This window comes from Enhydra lutris, unplaced genomic scaffold (genome assembly GCF_002288905.1).
Source record: "Enhydra lutris kenyoni isolate GAN:26980312 unplaced genomic scaffold, ASM228890v2 scaffoldscaffold8, whole genome shotgun sequence".
NCBI classification, from domain to species: domain Eukaryota; kingdom Metazoa; phylum Chordata; class Mammalia; order Carnivora; family Mustelidae; genus Enhydra; species Enhydra lutris.
The window spans coordinates 35,670,476-35,689,983 of record NW_019154092.1 but is presented as its reverse complement, the minus strand read 5'-3'; the positions used below and the strand labels follow the sequence as shown (position 1 = coordinate 35,689,983).

At 36.2% G+C, this 19,508-nt stretch overlaps 1 protein-coding gene across 3 annotated transcripts in view; it reads right to left on the bottom strand.

Annotated features, from left to right (window-relative positions):
• Nucleotides 1-19,508, bottom strand: part of LOC111142649 (phosphatidylinositol 3-kinase catalytic subunit type 3) — a 143,760-nt gene that overhangs the window by 47,871 nt on the left and 76,381 nt on the right. For all 3 annotated transcript variants that reach the window (XM_022495965.1, XM_022495967.1, XM_022495966.1), the window contains 6 exons: nt 17,394-17,499; nt 15,774-15,890; nt 10,663-10,794; nt 8,179-8,307; nt 7,432-7,501; nt 5,136-5,200 (listed from right to left, as the gene is read on the bottom strand). In XM_022495965.1, coding sequence (XP_022351673.1) covers nt 5,136-5,200; nt 7,432-7,501; nt 8,179-8,307; nt 10,663-10,794; nt 15,774-15,890; nt 17,394-17,499 — 619 coding nt within the window. The remainder of the gene's footprint in view (nt 1-5,135; nt 5,201-7,431; nt 7,502-8,178; nt 8,308-10,662; nt 10,795-15,773; nt 15,891-17,393; nt 17,500-19,508) is intronic.

Here is a 19,508-nt window from a genome sequence, read left to right as displayed (position 1 = left end):
GCTTTTCTGAAAATCCTTTGACAAAGGACTATGCCTTGAATATATAAAGAATTCCTATACATCAATAAAAACACAAATAACCCAACAGTAAAAAGAACAAAAGATGTAAATAAGCATGTCACAGAAGAAATAAATGACCTATACATATATATTTTAAGTGCTCAACCTTGTGGGTAATTAGGGAAATGCAAACTAAAACAAAAATAAAATACCAAAATTAAGAAGTCTGACAATACAAAAAAAAATTAAAAATTTAAAAAAATAATAATAAAAGTTTAATAATACCAAGATTAGGCAAAGATGTGTAGCAACGAGAAATGGAACATTTTTTTTCCAAAAACAGCTATTTTGGAAAATAGCTTTTAATTATCTACTGAAGTTGAACATGAGAATAACCCATGACTTGGCAAAACTATTTACAGAGATCAGATATGAAAACCAAGAATCAATATACATACAAACTGCCACTGGCCTTATTTTATTAAATAATAATTACACAAAGCAACATAATAACTGACAACTTTATTAAATAATTACTTCAGTTAGAAACTGTATTAAAGATCTACCTATACTTCACATCATCTTCAAAACAATCCTAGAGGGAAGTATTATTAATTATAACCTAAATTTTACAGATGCAGAAACTGAGACCTGAAGGGTATGTTAGGGGTTCAAGGCCTCCTACATGTGTTACATGGAGTCACAGACTCAACATATGGTTGGTACCACAACTGACACTTACCACACACAGCAGATCCAGCATAGGACAAGTACACATGGAAAGTCTGGAGAAACCCACGTGTAAGCCTCCTGACTCTCTTCTGTGAGGGGATACACTGATCATATTTATTACTTTTCTTCAACAATTAAAAAAAAAGGCAGTAATATGGGTGCAATATTTCTCTCCAGGAAAGCCTACTGGAGACATTACTCAAGGTTTTATTGGGAGCTGGTCATATAGGTACCCTCTGTCTAGCAACTGCCAAAATTCTAGAAGGAAAGCAAGTTGTTTGCTATAAATCACATATCACAAACAGTCTAGGCACACTGAACTACTCTTATCAGTTAGGGAACAGAGGAGCAACACACTGAAGCCAAGTTCCCAGACACCAGTCAAAGGCTACCCTAGCAAGTGGGCTTTTCCAATGATAAGACCCTCAAGTCGGCTATATTAACTCTTCTTTGCACAAAGGGTTAAGAAGCCACTCAAGGTTTACAGTTGAAAAGGTGCATGGCCAAACTCCAACCCCAGGCAGTTCCATGGTTTTTTTGTTTGTTTGTTTTTTAAAGATTTTATTTATTCATTTGACAGATAGAGATAACAAGTGGGCAGAGAGAGAGAGAGAGAGAGAGAGAGAGAGAGAGAGAGAGAGGAGGAAGCAGGCTCCCTGCTGAGCAGAGAGCTGGATGTGGGGCTCAATCCCAGGTCCCTGGGATCATGACCTGAGCCGAAGGCAGAGGCCTCAACCCACTGAGCCACCCAGGCGCCCCGGCAGTTCCATGTTCTGAGCATAAACTTTTTTCCTTTTTTTTTTTTTCCCCATTTCCTCCCCACCCTACCTCCTCTCTAGTAACCATCTGTTTGTTCTCTATAGTTAGGAATATTTTTTTATTTATCTTTTTTTTCTTTGTTCATTTGTTTTGTCTCTTAAATTCTACACATGAATGATATCATATGGTATTTGTCTTTCTCTGACTGGCTTATTTTACCTATCATTATACTTTTTTTTTTTTTTCCATTATACTTTTCTAGATCCATCTACGTTGTTGCAAATGGCAAGATGTCATTCTTTTTTATGGTGGAATAATATTCCATTGTGTATGGTGTGTGTGTGTGTGTGTGTGTGTGTGTGTGTGTGTATCCCACCTCTTTTTTACCCATTCAACTATTGATAGACACTTGGGCTACTGCCATAATTTAGCTACTGTAAATAATGCTGCAATAAACAAAGGGGTATATATACCCCTTCCCTTCAATTTAGTGTTTTCATTTTTCAGTTAAACACCCAGTAGTGGGATTACTGGATCGTAGGATAGTTCTACTTTAAATTTTTTGAGTAACCTCCATACTGTCTGCCACAATAGCTCTACCACTTTGCAATCTCACCAACAGTGTACCAGGGTTCTGTTTTCTCTAACTCCTTGCCAAGACTTGTTACTTGAGTCTGATTTTAGTCATTCTGATGGTGTGCAGTGGTATCTCATTGTGGCTTTGGTTTGTATTTTTCTGATGATGAATGATGTTGAGCATCTTTTCATGTGTCTGTTGGCCATCTGGATGTTGTCTTTGGAGTCTGTTCATGTCTTCTGCCCATGTTTTAATTGGATTGTTTGATTCTGGGGTATTGAGTTGTATAATTTCTTTATATATTTTGGATATTAACCGTTTATCAGATATGTCATTTGCAAAAATCTTTTCCTTCCGTATGTTGTCATTTAGTTTTGTTGGCTGTTACTATGAAGAAGCTTTTTGTTTTGATGTAATCTTAACAGTTTATTTTTGCTTTTGTTTCCCTTGCCTCAGGAGATGGCTCTAAAAGGATGCTGCTATAGCTGATATCAGAGAAATTAGTGCCTGTGCTTTCCTGTAGGACTTTTATGGTTTCAGGTCTCACATTTAAGTCCTTAAACCATTTTGAGTTTATTTTTGTATGTGGTGTAAGGAGTGGCCCATTTTCATTCTTTTGCATGTAGCTGTCTAATTCTCCCCACACCATTTGTTAAAGAGATGTTTTCCCATTGCAAATTCTTGCCTCTTTTGTCAAAGATTAATTGACCACATAATCGTGGGTTTATTTCTTTGCTTTCTATCCTATTCCATTAATCAATGTCTATTTTTGTGCCAGTACCATACTGTTTTGATTACCACAGCTTTGTAATATAATCTAAGGTCTGGAATTATGATACCTCTAGTTCTGTTTTTCTTCTTCAAGACTGCTTTGTCTATTTAAGATCTTTTGTGGTGCCATAGAAATTTTAGAATTGTTTGTTCTTGTTCTGTGAAAAATGCTGTTGGTATTTTGATAGGGATTGCATTAAATGTGATACTACCTGGATAGTATAGACATTTTTACAATATTTGTTCTTTCAATATGAACATGGATTGTCTTTCCATTCCTTGTGTCATCTTCAATTTACTTTACCAGTGTTTTATAGCTTCCAGGGTACAGGTCTTTTTTAATTCTTTTATTTCTAGGTCTTTTATTTTATTATTTCTGGTGCAATTTTAAGTGGAATTGTTTTCCTAATTTCTCTTTCTGCTGCTTCATTATTAGTGTATAGGAATGCAACAGATTTCTGCATATTGATTTTACATCCTGTAACTTTACTGAATTCATTTATCAGTTCTAGGAAGCTATTATCTCTCATGAACATAGATGCAAAAATCCTCAAAAAATATTAGCAAACTGAATTCAAGAATATATTAGAGGGCACCTGGGTGGTTCAGTTGGTTAAGCAACTGCCTCCAGCTCAGGTCATGATCCTGGAGTCCCGGGATCGAGTCCCACATCGGGCTCCTGCTTTGCAGAGGTCTGCTTCTCCCTCTGACCCTCTCCCCTCTCATGCTCTCTCTCTCACTCTCTCTCTCTCAAATAAATAAATAAAATATTAAAAAAAAAACACATTAGAAAAATCATGCACCACAATCAAGTGGATTTATTCCTGGGATGCAAGGGTGGTTCAATATTCACAAACTGATCAACATGATATGTCACATCAGTAAGAGAAAGGATGAGAATCCTATGATCATTTCAAAAGATGCACAAAAAGATTTGACAAAGTACAACATTCCTTCATGATAAAAACCCTCAACAATGTGGGTTTAGAAGGAACAAATCTCAGCATAATAAAGACCATATGTGAAAAAAAACACAGCTCACATCATACTCAGTGGGGAAAAACTGAAAAAAAGTCTTTTTCCTAAGGTCAGGAGTAAGACAAGGATGTCCACTCTCACCACCCTCGTTCAAATAGTACTGGGAGTCCTAGCCACGGCAGTTATACAACAAAAAGAAATAAAAGGCATCTGAATTGGTAATGAAGAAGTAAAACTTTCACTATTTACTATATATTTGGGAGACCTTAAGGACTTCAGTAAGCCTGAGCTTTTAACCACTGCATGTGACTGTTCCCTAAACCAAAGAACAGAATAACCATTTGCTTTGCCAAGAAATCAGAGTAATGCTTTTCTGCAAATATAAACTCCATACTGAATTACTGTGACATTTTAAACTAAGAAAGATGAAAACACACTGTAGCAAATATCCTGTCAAGTCCTTCTCATATTATCTTTCATCTCAGGTATATCAGGTTTTCTGTGCAAATTACATACTTTTTTCCCACTGGAAAAAAGAAAAATCATATTTAAAAAACAACCAAAATAAACTATTGAGATGTGATAAGAAGTAATCCGTGTATTTAAAGTGTAAAAAATTTCAAAAACACACATGTCATGATTCTAGAAACTGCTTACCTTTTCTTACATTAAAGGACAGCAATGAGGCTGGAGGGACATTTTTTTTTTATTAACTATTTTTATTAACATATAATGTATTATTTGCCCCAGGGGTACATGTCTGTGAATTGTCAGGCTTACACATTTCACAGCACTCACCGTATCACATACCCTCCCCAATGTCCATAACTCAACTCAACCCCTCTCCCCTCAGCAACCCTCAGTTTGTTTTGTGAGATTAAGAGTCTCTTATGGTTGAAGACAGGGTCTTAAAAACAAATGTTCAAACCATGTAGGAGCAAGACTATGTAGTACTGTTCTGAATAACAACAAAAATTGGAAATAATCAAATGTTCAATTAGGATTAAAAAATTATAGAATTTCCATAATTTGGAATATAACCATAAACTAATATATTTTTAATTTAATTAATTCCTGCTTCCCTATTACATGCCAGGCACCGTTGAAGGAATTGAGCATCTATCTGTATGTACTAACAAGAAAGAATTTCCACCTGTTAGCACTGTTTATGTCCAAGGAAAGGAAAACAATTTGAGGGAAAAATGGTGATAAAAGGAGACATTAATTTTTAACTGTATTTATTTTTTATAAAGATTGCAATTTTTAGAAAAGTTATATATTCATGAATTATATAACTCATTTAAAATTAGTTCTGTACCTGAATGCTTCCTTCTGTATCAAGAACTTCAGCAACAGGAACTGACTGGATAAACTGCATGAAGCCTGCACAGAAATACATGCATTGAATTAAGCACAACTATTGATTAAGCAATAAAAATAATGGTTCTACTAAGAATAAACCTCATTTTCAAATGCATACACTACATACCTGAACAACTTAAAGAGGTCTGTAAACAATATACTTAGACTGGCATTTAAGTCACAGGAACTGTAAGAAAACTTTTCTTTCAATTAAGCTGATTTATCTGTATGTTTCTCCAGGCCAGTTTCCATTACTATATACAAGGAAGAGAAAATAATAGCTAAGCTTCCTAAATTGGGCACAAAAATTTCTTCTTTCTGTACTTTTGTAACATATACCAATTAAAAATATTCCTAATTTAAAATCACTTTAAGAAATCTTAAGTTACGTAATATCAATTGCCTAAGCCTAAAACTGAATTATGTTTATTGGCTTTTTTAATCTAATATTCCATTTTCTTTTTTTTTTTAAGATTTTATTTATTTATTCGACAGAGAGAGATCACAAGTAGTCAGAGAAGCAGGCAGAGAGAGAGAGGAGGAAGCAGGATCAACACCAAGGAGGGAGTCCAATGCGGGGCTTGATCCCAGGACCCTGGGATCATGACCTGAGCCGAAGGCAGAGGCCACCCAGGCGCCCCTAATATTCCATTTTCTAACATTTCCTAGAAATGATAGAAGAAGAAAGTATAAAACCCTTATAGTACCACAAAGAAAGGGAAGAGGACATTACATGGGAGAACAAGAAGGAGAAAAGGTAAGTGTAGTAAGTCTAGAAACCACAACAGTAGTATAAAATAACAAATCTATGAAAATATCAAAGTTGAATGAAGGAAACTACTGTATACTCCTTTAGAGTAAGAAAAGTCTCATTCATTGCTGGATTACAAACAGGGAATAGTCTGCATTGATTCACTTGAAAGATATTTATTGTCTTTCTCCCATGTAGTAAATACTTGGCCACGTAAAAAGCATAGCTTTGCCCCTGCCTTTATAGACTGTACTAGCCTGCAAGTCTTACTGGGATAAATACTATGAAGAAAAGGGTTCTATGAAAGAGAAAAGTGTAGGGAGACATAAATCATCAGAGAGATCAGAGGGCATCAGAGATTTGGGCCATGTTTTGAAGGATAATGAAAGTTAATAGGTAAAGCTGTGGAGGAATGGATGCTAAAGATGATGACCAAATCATACATGAAAACTGTAAGGCTGAAAAGAGCATGGTGTGTTTGAGAAAATGGAAGGTGGCCCGTGTGGCTAACGCCTGGGAAGCAAAGGGGAGACTGGCAAAAGAGAGGCTTAAGAAACAGGCACAGGAGCATGTCACAGCAAGCCAGAACTTGTGAACCAAGCTAAGGCTTTTGTGTTTGTCCAAAGAGCAAAAGGAAGTGAATAAATCAATTTATGCAGGATAGTCAAAGAACATAAGTACACTTTAAACAAGATCATTTTTTTTAATTTTTTAGAATTTATTTGAGAGAGAGAGAGAGAATGAGAGGGAGAGAGGTCAGCAGGAGAAGCAGACTCCCTACTGAGCAGGGAGCCCGATGTGGGATTCGATCCTGAGACTCCAGGATCATGACCTGAGCCAAAGGCAGACGCTTAACCAACTGAGCCACCCAGACACCCAACAAGATCATTCTGAGAGAAAAATGAGCAGAGGAATTATCCCACCAAAAAGATTTGAGGGTGGCCAGGGGAAGAGCGGGAAAACTAAAACAGATACTTTTGTTGGTCCCAGGTACCTAAGGTAGAAGCTCTGAGAGTAACAAGACTAGGGAATTTACAACGGGTTTTAGGTAAGCATTCATAAGGAATCATCTATCGAAGTTCCAGAGGTTATTCCATCCTAGAAAGACTTAGATGCCATAAATCTATATTACAAAAATTAGTTAATAAGGCATAATCTTTGCTGAGTGGCTTTTTTAAGCAGAGCACAATACAAAGCCACTTTGCATCAAATGATGCAAACTCTCAAATGATGATTCAGGACAAAAATTACTACGAGAGAAACTACTGTGAATTGTAACCAGGTTTGAAGGCAAATAAATACAGTACAAAGGTGTTAATTTTTCCTTACAGATACGCTGTTTAATGTTTTTAAGAGGAAGCAAGGGAGAAAAGAAGAGGCACAATCAGTCTTCAGTGCTACAAATGAATTCAATCTCTAATGTTCTTAACTTTCAATTAAAAGAGGAAAAGCACCCTCATTAGATGCTGAAATAAAAAACCATGGTGTAACATAAACTTACCATGTTTTGTACTGGTGGCTAATACCTTGTAGGGTGTTAACTTCAAATCCAGATTTTCTTTCCGTAGCAGCTTTTGATCAAAAGATAAAATATGTTAACCAAATATAAAGACTGTTCTAAAAAGTTCTGTAGGCAAGTACTGTAATAGCTTAATGTAAGAGATTTAGGCGATAAATCTAAATTGAAATTTAAATTCATCAGTTAATTTTACTTTGATCATTGAAATAAACTTATTAAGCACTTACTTGATGGTATGCCAATTTTTTTATCTTATTCTAAATCACTGTTGATAGATTTCAATGAACAGTAGGGTTCCTCCAACTCATTTAAACAGTTCTCTCTAGTCACTAAATATTTCAGAACTCACAAAAAGGAAAATGAGGGCAAATACGTTCCTTTTAAAGATGGGCAGGGATGCAATTTAACGAATAAAAAGAAAAAAATAAAGAACAAAAAGATCTAGCAAGAGAAAGGGAATTACTAAACATGACATCGAAAGAACTTAGCTTAGAAGAAAGTTTTAATAAAAAGAAATGCATGCAATTTCATTTAATACTCATCACAAGAGTCACTCTGCAGTGTACATAAACAACTACACTTGTTCAAGGTCAAGTAGAAACTGCTGAGCTTCCTAGGATTGTACCTGAATGTTAAAAATACTTCTGAGTCCATACACAGTGTATACACTAAACCACCATTTTCCAAAATTAAAAAATGTTCCCTGCCAACATAAGGTTATATAGTCACCTTGTCCATGAGTGAAATGATTTGAAGAATAAGTTGATCTTGCCGTAAATCATCCCCATGCTTAAATATAACTGGGTATTTGCCTCCATCTTCTGTCTTAAAGAATAACTGTGCAGGCATAAGAGCACTCTGGAAATAAAAATATTGTTTTCAAATTTGGATATAAATTAATGCATGAAGATTTACTATACACAGGAGGAAATGGTGACCTGTAAGGTAAACAAGTAAGTTACCAGAACCTAAAGAAACAAGATGGGCTGGCAGCAAGATGTAATCAGATACCCTGGAGAAAACAATCAGCGAGCTACCAGACAGAAGATTACAGGGCTTAAAGGACAAGAGCTCTAGGGTCAGTGACAGAAATCCAAGCTCCAACAGATACTAGCTGGGTGATCGCTCACGTGTTCTTTAACCTGTCTCCTCACTTGTAAAATAAAGATAACTTTTCCTCTGCACAGTTCCTAAGAAATGTGACAGAGCAAATACAGTAAAATGTTAAGAAAAGTCAAACAGTAGGTACCTAGTTGTTCACCGTGTAATTCTTTACTCTTTGCTGTATGCTTGAAAACTTTCCTATAAAATGATGGGGTAAAAGGTGTCAAAAAAAATGCTTCAGTGAATTTATGTTCAGAACTTACAACCTCTTTTGGATTAAAACTCTGAATTTTAAATTATCTTCAATTTAGAGTATCCTTTTATCACCCCAAGCAAAAAATGTATTTTGTAAATTACCTCAAAAGCATTTGCAACCAAAAATGATTAAGAATTACTATGACAGAGTTATGTAGTAAATGACCTATAACCATTAATCCTAAACTCTAACCCAGAATTTTTAAGAATGCTTACATACTTTAAGGATTGTAAGAAAAACAAACAGAAAGACTGGCAATCAGGATCAAAAATATGTCTGATAGTTTACTGACCATCCACTTTGTGCATTTAAGACGTAATTATAATACTACACACTTAAGAAGAAAATGGGTCCAGAATCCACCTAACAATGTGGCAGCTGTACACTACTATACCACACTCTTACAACTCCTATTCTGTCTTAAATATTTTTTCCCATCTTGTTTCCAAAAAATGGTATAAAACTACCTTTTTGATTTACTGCTCTTGATTAGTCCTCAGGGAATGAGAATATTAGAAGCTGGTCTTGTCTGAGAGTTCCAGCCCAAAGGAATACTAGTTGTACACATGTATACCAGTTGTTACATGTCTGTGTGTAGCTTCTAAAATCTCAGCTTCTCGTGGGTTCTAAGCACAAACTAAGAAATATTTATTTGCATTTTATCTCCTGCTCCAGTGCTTTTTAAATTGCAGGTTATAATCCATGAATGAGTTTTAAAACCAAGTAAACAAGTTGCAAGTTATATTTAAAATGTAATGCACCAGAATAATTCTTAGAAGAATAGAAACTATCAGAGTCTATAACATGCAAAAAGGTTCAGTGCTACTTTAAAAACTTATGTTTCAGTTGTGTGAGCTGGGATGCCACAGGTTGTCTTTAAACACATCCTTGAAAAAAAAATCCGAACTACTTCTTACTATAGTCACATCCCTTTTTATAAGTGTAAGTAGTTGTCCTATGAGCTCTTTCATTTCTGGTACAAAGTAATATTCCAGCACAACATATGCCCTTCCACCACTAGAATCACAAAACGTAAAACACCATGTCTCAGAGACCTTTCTTTATGATGCCCAACAGAAAACGATGCTTCACAGATAATGATGCCCACCCAGTACTTTGGCCCAACTCGAGAAAGTGGCTACCATCAGCTTTTTCTAAATATCCAAGCTATGGCCAACCAAAAGAAGCCTGACATGCTATCAAGGACTAAAGAGAATTAACTACTTGAAAACACAAGAAAAAAATTTAAGTCACAGTAATAAATATCAGAGCAAGAAATATTAAAAAGGTTAACCGAGACTATAACCATATGAACTTATGAACAGAATAAATAATACAAGTTTTGCAATTTTAAGGTTTTTTTTAAAAGCTTACATTGAAAAGTAGGTGTGGGTCTAATAAAACATTCAAAGAATTAAAGATTAAAAACAACCCACAGATAAAAAAAATATTTGACACATTCCATAAAAGTATCTACAGGGAAATCAAAACACAATGATTAGGGGCGCCTGGATGGCTCAGTGGTTAAAGCCTCTGCCCTCGGCTCAGGTCGTAATCCCAGGGTCCTGGGATAGAGCCTCACATTGGGCTCTCTGCTCAGCAGGGAGCCTGCCTCCTCCTCCTCTCTCTCTCTGCCTACTTGTGATCTGTCAAATAAATAAAAATCTTTAAAAAAAAAAAACAGAAACAAAAACACAATGATTAGAAAAAGGTAATTTTTTATCTGGCACTTACTATATCAAACAAAATTACAGATATTATCTGCATTGTAATCATTTTGGAAGGGAGTACCTATGTTTTTGCTTTACAGAATTAGGTTCCAATCATATACATTAGAGATCCATCACAATTACCTTAAATAGTGTAGCTGTTTCTGGGATTATTCCTCTAATTTTCACCTGAGGTTCTAAAGGCAATGGGATAAGTTCCACATCTGACAAGTTCATCTTTTCATTGTCTCCAAGCAATGCCTGTAGTCTCTCATTCTAAGAGAACAAATCAGAAAGAACTGATTACATTAAAATGAAAAAGAAGTTTATAAACAGATGATGAAGACATAAAGACTACTCCTATTAACTTAAAATGTCTCCAAAGCACCATAAATGTAACACAAAGCAGACAGTGCACCCCTAAGAGACAAGCACTCACACTCGGAATCTGCCTGACGAGAGCAGTGGCACACTTCAAGAGGAGTGACTTGACTGTGAAGAGCTAGATTTACACAAGGTTAGGCAATACATTTCTCTTGCTGCAACTGAGAATAAGGAATACACTCATGACAGATTTTAAAACTCCATTTCTGTTTTCAAAGGATGTGTGAAGCCACAAAGAGAAACTCATTTCATTTGAAGCTTAATTTTTTTTTTAGCTTAGCTTAATTTTTTTTTATTATTATTTATTTGATAGACAGAGATTACAAGTAGTCAGAGAGGCAGGCAGAGAGAGAGAGGAAGGGAAGCAGGCTCCCTGCTGAGCAGACAGCCCAATGTGAGGCTCGATCCCAGGACCCTGGGATCATGACCTGAGCCGAAGGCAGAGGCTTTAACCCACTGAGTCACCCAGGCGCCCCTTAGCTTAATTTTATATGATGAAATATTAAGCAAGAATTTCAGTATGTTGCTCCAGGGCATATTTCAGGTTTAAAAAGTAAACAATTCACTTGAAGGAACTTGAACCCTACATTTTACTGTTCATTGGATCTGTCTGATCAACAAGAATATTATCATTTATTTTCTTCAGCTCACATGCATACTGCCACTGAGTCAAGAATTCAGAAACTGAAAATTTCAAGTCACATGGCTTTGTCATGTAGCAGCATCTATACTGCATAGATCAAGTCCTTCCAATTTCAAAAGAACAATCCACTTGAAAGCTTCGAGAGTCTTGCATTTTTAACAGGTGTGCTTGTTCTTTAAAGGGGAAAACCTGACCTGCTGATCCTAGCAACATAAAGCACTTCAACTGTAAAGCTACTGAGAGGATGCGGTATCACAGGAGCAAACTCTGCAATCAGTAAGGTGGAAATTCAGAAAAATCATGTTCCCGGGACCACTAAGACAGAAAGTCAGATTCTTCACCTCCAGTAATATTCCAATTCTTCCTCTGAATTGCAGAAAGTCCAAGTTAAGGTCAACTGAAAACCGGTACAAACTTCTACACAGCCCTTATAAAAATCAGTAAATCTACTCCCTAACCCAATGTACAATCAGATATACAAATATGAAGTAACGTCAATTAACCTGAATTTCAAGTTATCCTATCATGACCAATTTCTAATTGATGTACTAATAAACAATAAAATAACCAGAAAACAGATCCAAAGAAGGGTGAGAAATCCAGCCACTTCTCACCACGTCCACTGCTCTAAGCCCTGGGCTCCAAGCTGCCCTCACTTCTCAGCTTGAATACTGCAGTAGCCTCCTGATGGCTCTTCTTCTTCAACTTTGCCTCTTACAGTCTCTTATCAAAAACAACTAGAGTCGGTTTTTTTGCTGCTAAAACCAAAGTCTGGTCATGTCACTCTCTTCTTCCAAACCCCCCAAAGCTTCTATGTGAACTCAGTATTTAAGTTAAAGTCCTCGTGATGACTTACAAGAATATATACTCCAATTCCCTCTTATCTCTGTCCTCAGTCCTCCTCTCCTACTACTCACCCCCGCCCATTCTCCCTCCACTCCACATACACTGGGCTTCCTCCTAGTTCACAAATATGTCATGCACACAACACACATATGCTCTCACACCAGGCTTCTGTCCTCGCTATTCCTCTGGCTGGAATAGTCTTCTCTAGATATGCCCATGGCTTGCTCCCTCACCTACTTCAGGTCTTTGTCCAAATGTCAACTTCCCAGTGAGGCCTTCCTGACCACGCTACTGAGAGGTAAAACACTGCCTTACTACTCAAACCCAGCACTTCCTGCTTCCTGTTTCTGCTTTATTTTTCTCCAGAGTATACAACAGTATCTACTCTATATTTCACTCACTTCTTCTATTTAATTTCTCCTCAAAAGCTCCCTTAAGAACAGAGTTTTTTTAAAGATTTTATTTATTTGACGGAGAGATCACGTTAGGCAGAGAGGCAGGCAGAGAGAGAGGGGGAAGGAGGCTCCCCGCCGGGCAGAGAGCCCAACGTGGAGCTCGATCCCAAGACTCTGAGATCATGACCCGAGCTGAAGGCAGAGGCTTAACCCACTGAGCCACCCAGGCACCCCAGAACAGAATTTTTATATTCACTGCTGTATCCCGAGAACCTGAAGAAGTATTTGGATGCAGTAGGCATGCAATACATTTTTACAAACAAATAAATGACTGTCACCTAAAGAATCAAAAAGTGAAAGGAGAATATTTAACAACATTTAAAATGAAAGCTTTAACTAAAAGTTTTTAAAAGATTTAATTTATTTATTTGAGAGAAAGAGAGAGCTCATGCCCATGAGCGGGGTAAGGGGAAGAGGGAGAGTGACAAGTAGACTCAATCCCAAGACCCTGAGATCATAATCTGAGCCAAAGGCAGACACTTAACTTACTGAGCCACCTAGGCACCCTAATTAAATTTTTAGAAAGTACTGATGGAAATGCATTTTTAATGAACTCCAATATCTAGACTCAGAGACCTCTTTCAGCAGAATTCTTCCTAAACTAGAGGTCAATATAGGAAAACACTATTGCAAAAACTTTATCATTTGTTTTACCCATGTTACTAATAACTCACAGATAACATTCCTATATATCTAATGCTGCTGCATTCACCATGACATATTTCTCCCAAACTCATTACGGAAATGGGGTGATGGAAAAGCACTACATGTAATTTCAAATTCTTAGCAGTAGTGAATCCACCGTTACTAGTAATAACACAAATAATAGTAGTAGACAGCCATCTTGGCATTTCTCCATGGTGCCAGGGCTTGTTTCTAGTAAATCTGTATTAACAAAATTGTCTTTTAATACATCATTAAAAAAAAAAAAGTCTGAAAAGATCTTTAGCCCAAAGATTGAGACTATATTTAGGACTGTCTGGTTTAAAACAGGATGTGTGGCAGAAACAAAATTTCTTTTGGGAAGCTTTAAATGATATCTTAAATGGGTATATAGCTAAAACTGAGATGTAGCCAGATTCCTGTGAGTGACAAATAGAAGAGCATGCCACACAAACACAAACTGGTTTAAACACATGCCCACACTGACAGTCGCAGGGACCGCACTGTTGCAGGTGGGTGTGTGGGATCACACTGCTTCCTCACACAGGCACCTATGGGGAGAGGGGCTCCAGAATGAATAGCAGTAGAGATTTAGTTATTTAACCATGGTTTCTGATTTTTTTTCACAGCAATGACAAGAAAAGTCATCTCAATAAAAATGTGTTTCTCTTCAGCCTATTTTCTCCTTCTTAACTTTGTGAACATTATTTTTTGCACATACATCTAGTAGTATTTCTCTTTAGACCTGATCCCCTGCCTTTGAGCTCCTGACTCCATTTTTCACTTCTTTTTCTCTCCACTTTTCCTCTCACAAGTCTGGAGAAGAACAGTAAAATGTGTTGTGCTCTTTCACAAAGGTCACCAAGAAAGATTTGCCTATGGCGGGATTAGTTAAAGAGAAGATATCAAGTGAATTCTTTATACCATTTGGGCTAATGATGAGGGAGAATGACATATGAAGAACAGATACTCAGCAAGCAGAAGCCTTATTTGAGAGAAAGATCCATGTCCTAGCCATTAGAACAGAAGCAAAACCAGTGCTGTTACTAACAATTAATTGTGTCACCCTGGGCAAGTCACATTGGACCTTTATTCTCTCAGAGTAATTCCAGTCTCCATGATCTGCAGAGGTTCTTTCTGCAACAAATACATTATATACTAAGATGCTAAAATTTTAAAATGAGACCCAATAAAGCATTATAGATTAATAATACGGACTTAGAATGCCTGGGACCAAATCCCAACTGTAATACTTAATAGCTGAGGACGCTGGACAAATTACTTAACCCCTCGAACCCTCATACACTTTGTGAGAATGCAAAATGGTGCAGCCACTCTGGAAAACAGTATGGAGGTTCCTCAAAACCTTAAAAGTAGAACTACCCTATGACCCAACAACTGCACTACTAGGTATTTATCTAAAGGATACAAATATAGTGATTCAAAGGGGCACAAGCATCCCAATGTTTATAGCAGCAATGCCCACAATAGCCAAAATATGGAAAGAGCCCAGATGTCCATCAACAGATGAACGGATAAAGAAGATATGGTATATGTGTGTATACACACACACACACTAAGTCATCAAAAAGAATGAAATCTTGCCATCTGCAAAGTGGATGAAACTAGAGGTTATTAGGCTCAGCAAAATAAGTCAATCAGAGAAAGACAAATACCGTATGATTTCACTCACATGTGGAATTTAAGAATCAAAACAGATGAACACAGGGAAGGGAAGGAAAAATAAGATGGAAATAGAGAGTGAGGCAAACCGTAAGAGACACTGAACTCTAGGAAACAAACTGAGGGTTGCTGGAGGGAAGGTGGGTCAGGGGATAGAGTAACTGGGTGATTGGCATTAAGGAGAGCACCTGATGTAATAAGCATCGGGTGTTACATGCAGCTGATGAATTACTAAATTCTACTTCTGAAACTAATAAAACAGTATATGTTCACTAAACTGAATTTAAATAAAGAATTTTCAAAACATTACTTAACCTCTTTCCCACTTTTTTTTATAATTGAGATAATAGCATCTAACTTACAGAGTTGTTGTGAGGACTAAATCAATACACATATATGTACATACACAAATTCATAAAACAGGATCCTGTATGTAATCAGTGCTTGTAAGCTTCCCTATTGCTATAATTACATAAGAATTTCATAAAATATATCAACCCAGAGAGATAGTACCAAAATTCAGTATTTATGATACTGAAACATCATTAGTAATAAACAAAAAGCAAAGCCCATAGGTTTACCTTTTTCTTACGATTTCCGCTTTCACGCTGCACTGCCTTCATTAGATGCACCAACCGATCTACAAACGTCTGCTGTGCAGCCAGCAAAGAACGCATAACTCTGACAGACTTATCACCCTGAAGGGATTCAAAGGAAAGGAAAATTAGTTCTGTGTAGCATAATAATCAGGGTTTCTTTAATAGCATGGGTGATCTTTATTTATTCTTCTAATAGCTACAAACTTCAATACAAAGTGAAATTGAAAAAGATTAATTATCTTGATTCAGAGATAACGAGAAAGCTGCTGGCTTATTTAAACACTGCCAACTCTTCCACAGTTGAAAACTATCTGAGCCTTCAGCAAATACTGATCTATCAAAAACAGCACCTTTTTTCACATACAACCATGTGATAAGAGAATCCGTTCACCCAAAATGCATTCACTCATTCACTCAATAAATATCTGGAAGACTATGATGTCTTCAGAAATGCACTAGGCGTATGGCAGAAACAGTATCATCTTCAAGGAACTAAAAAATCTACTGGAAAAAAAAAGAAAAGCATTCTCAAATAGTACCATAATGCATGCTTGCTTAGTAAAATATAAGTCATAAAAATTAAATGCCATAAAGTCTTATGCAGTGAATTCCCAGTTCATAAAATATTATAAAATACATTTTCTCACTTAATCTTCCCAATTACACTGATAAGGGTGGCTAGGCAACTGTTATTATCCTCATTTCAAAGGTGAGGAAATTTAAGCTCAGAGAAAATGAAATTTCTTCACAGGATAACAAAAACTGTAAATGCAGAATTGAGGTTAGAAGAGAAGAACAACTACTTTATCTGCCAATAGGTGAATGCAGAGAAGCTCTGAGCTCTGAGAACTATAGAAAAGTTTAGTCTTCAAGATTTCAATGAGATTTAAAGTAGTAAAAACATGAAACATGTTTATCTGCAGTTGCAGATAAAAGATGCTATGAAGTTAATTATTTCTGTAGCAAATCACAGATCAGTGCAGTGAGGGTCCTCACTACCCATGCACCCTCTGCTGTCTGAACTGTGCCACCGCACTTTAAGAATCACAACACCAAAGAGTAAAAAATGGTTTTACATAGATTCTAAACACTGTTTAAGAAGCAAAATATGTTATGTCGTAAGTACCTGCAATATGAGCATTGTCAGATTTCTCAAAATGTAACTAGTCTTGATAAACAAAATGAGAGGGAAGAAATAAAAGAGCAAAGCTTTGGAATTTGTTCCATATATAGGTTTATTTCATTAAATAAGAGGTCAACAAACTTCCTATAAAGGGCCAAGGAATAAATACTTTAGGTCTTGTTGGCCATACAGTTTCCATTTCAATTATTCAACCACTACTGCAGTATATAAGTGGCCATAAATATGTGAAAACAAATGAATATGATCATGTTCAATAAAATTTTATGCAGGAATACTGATATTTGACTTTCATATAACTTTCATATGTCACAAGATATTCTTCTTCTTCTTCTTCTTTTTTTTTTTAACCATTTAAAACATAAAAACCACTCTTAGCTCATGGGACATAACAAAACATGCAACAGGCCAGATCTGGCCCATGCCTGGTGTTTTTGCCAACCCCCATACAAAATGGTTACCTTCAACAATGCTTGGCTGAATCGTCTCATTACATTCAAGTACATCTCATGGGTCTTCGGGTCTCTTTGCTGAGTGTCTTGATCTTCACATTCCACAATCACATACCTTAAAAATTATGTTTAGTCATTCATAAGAGGTGAAATAAGAGTCAGATTCATTTTGTAAATATTTCTACTTTTCCACTCAATCAGGCTAGTTCACATTTGCAAAAATAAATAAATGGAAGTAATGAAACATATTTTTCATCACTCTTTTAAAAGTGAAAAATTAGGACACACACACAATCATTTATAAAAGGTAAATTAACAATAATAGTGCCTTACTTTGTATAATATCCTAGAGTCTCTAAAAAGTTTGGGATCAAAAGAAGCATTTTCTCCTAATACGTTATGAGGTACACACAGCATTACCATATTCAGAAATCATCTAAGCTCACATATCTACCAAGTAACTCACAAATAATATTTTCAAAATCTATGTAGTCCTTCTGTACAGCTCTCTTATTCTGAGAACTGCACTGAAGCTACTTCTCATTAATATACCTCTGCAAAATGAATACAATTTTAAATTTATTTTTTCCCATCCAATCTCCCCATTTCTCAAAAATCCATATATAATCTCCCATTTGTGTATCATAAAATTGTGGTTTTAAAGGGTTAAAGAAATTTTAAATATATTCTTAAACCTGGACTGCTTCTACAAGTACCAAATCTTATACGCAAGGATTTGAATTAGATCATAGAGGCCAATGTTCTCTAACTGTTCTGATAGCATCAAGCCATACTAACAAACATATTTTCTATCACAACTCAGGACACACAGCCACATGTGTGCACACAGATGCCCCCAAACAAAAAAGCTTCACAAGACAATATTCTATGTTAATATTTGCTACTCTCTTTTATTTCATTTTTCTTTAAATACTAGATTGTGAGCCTGTAAATTGATTTCAGTAGATCACAACATGTAGTCTGAAAAACACAGATCTATCTAGACCAACTTGCTTATTTCATCAATAGTGAAACTTAAAAGGGGTTGTGTCTTGGCCACAGCACAATAATTAGTTGACTGTAGATCTGAAATCAGAGCCCAGGACTTTGGGGTTCCTGCGTCAGAACCCTTTCTGTCTTTCTAAGCTTACCCTCACCCTGTTTTATCTTTAAAAATCACATGAAACTTTTCAACTCCCTAATTTGATAATGCTTTTCAAATCTCAAGTCACAGCCACTTAATTATTTTCTTTTATATTATTTCTGGGAAAAAGTACAGTGCGCCAGTAGAAGGTGATGTTCGTAAGAGCAGAAAGCTTACCTGCCTTGTTTACACTATACCCTCAGCACCTCCAGGCCTGGCTCCTAACACTTAATAGGCTATTGCTGAATTAATGAATGACTCAAATCTCACAGATCTAGCCATTATCTCAATGCTGATAATTCTCAAATATGAATATAGTCATACCAAAAGTCTGACTTTGCATTTCTTCACATGTCCTTTTACATTCAGCCATCCTAATTTTCAAGTAGCATACTCCTTAAGACACTGTCATTTTTACCTGAACCTATGTAATACTGAACTTAACACATTATATGAGTTATTTTTCAATCTCTATTGAATCTACCAATATTCCAGTCATTTGGACTGGGAATCCCACTGTAGCAGGGTTTGCAAACTCAAGTTTTCTCAAAAATCAGGTAGGAAACATAAATGTTTAAATCACCTGAATACAAAAAAAAAGAGAGGCGAGGCAGTAGCCAGACCAGAGAACATAAGCTCTACCCAAAATCTGCACTGGCACTTTGTGTTTCATTTGTGGTCCACGCATGTAGAGCTAAGCCTAGCTCCCACTCCCTTGCTTCAAACATCTATACTCAATTAGTCACCAGACTGTGTTGACTTTTTCTTCCCTATAAAATGCCTCTTACCATGGTTCTATACTACTAGCCAGTCCCATCTGGAATCAACCAGCAGATAACCTGTTACCTGGCCTCTCCAACTATAACAAGAAACCTGTTATTGCTCAATAAAATCATCCTAAATTTTTTTTTCTTTAAACTATCTTCATAATGTCCCACCTCTATTAACACCAATGATTCTCTTATCTATCAGTTTAACAT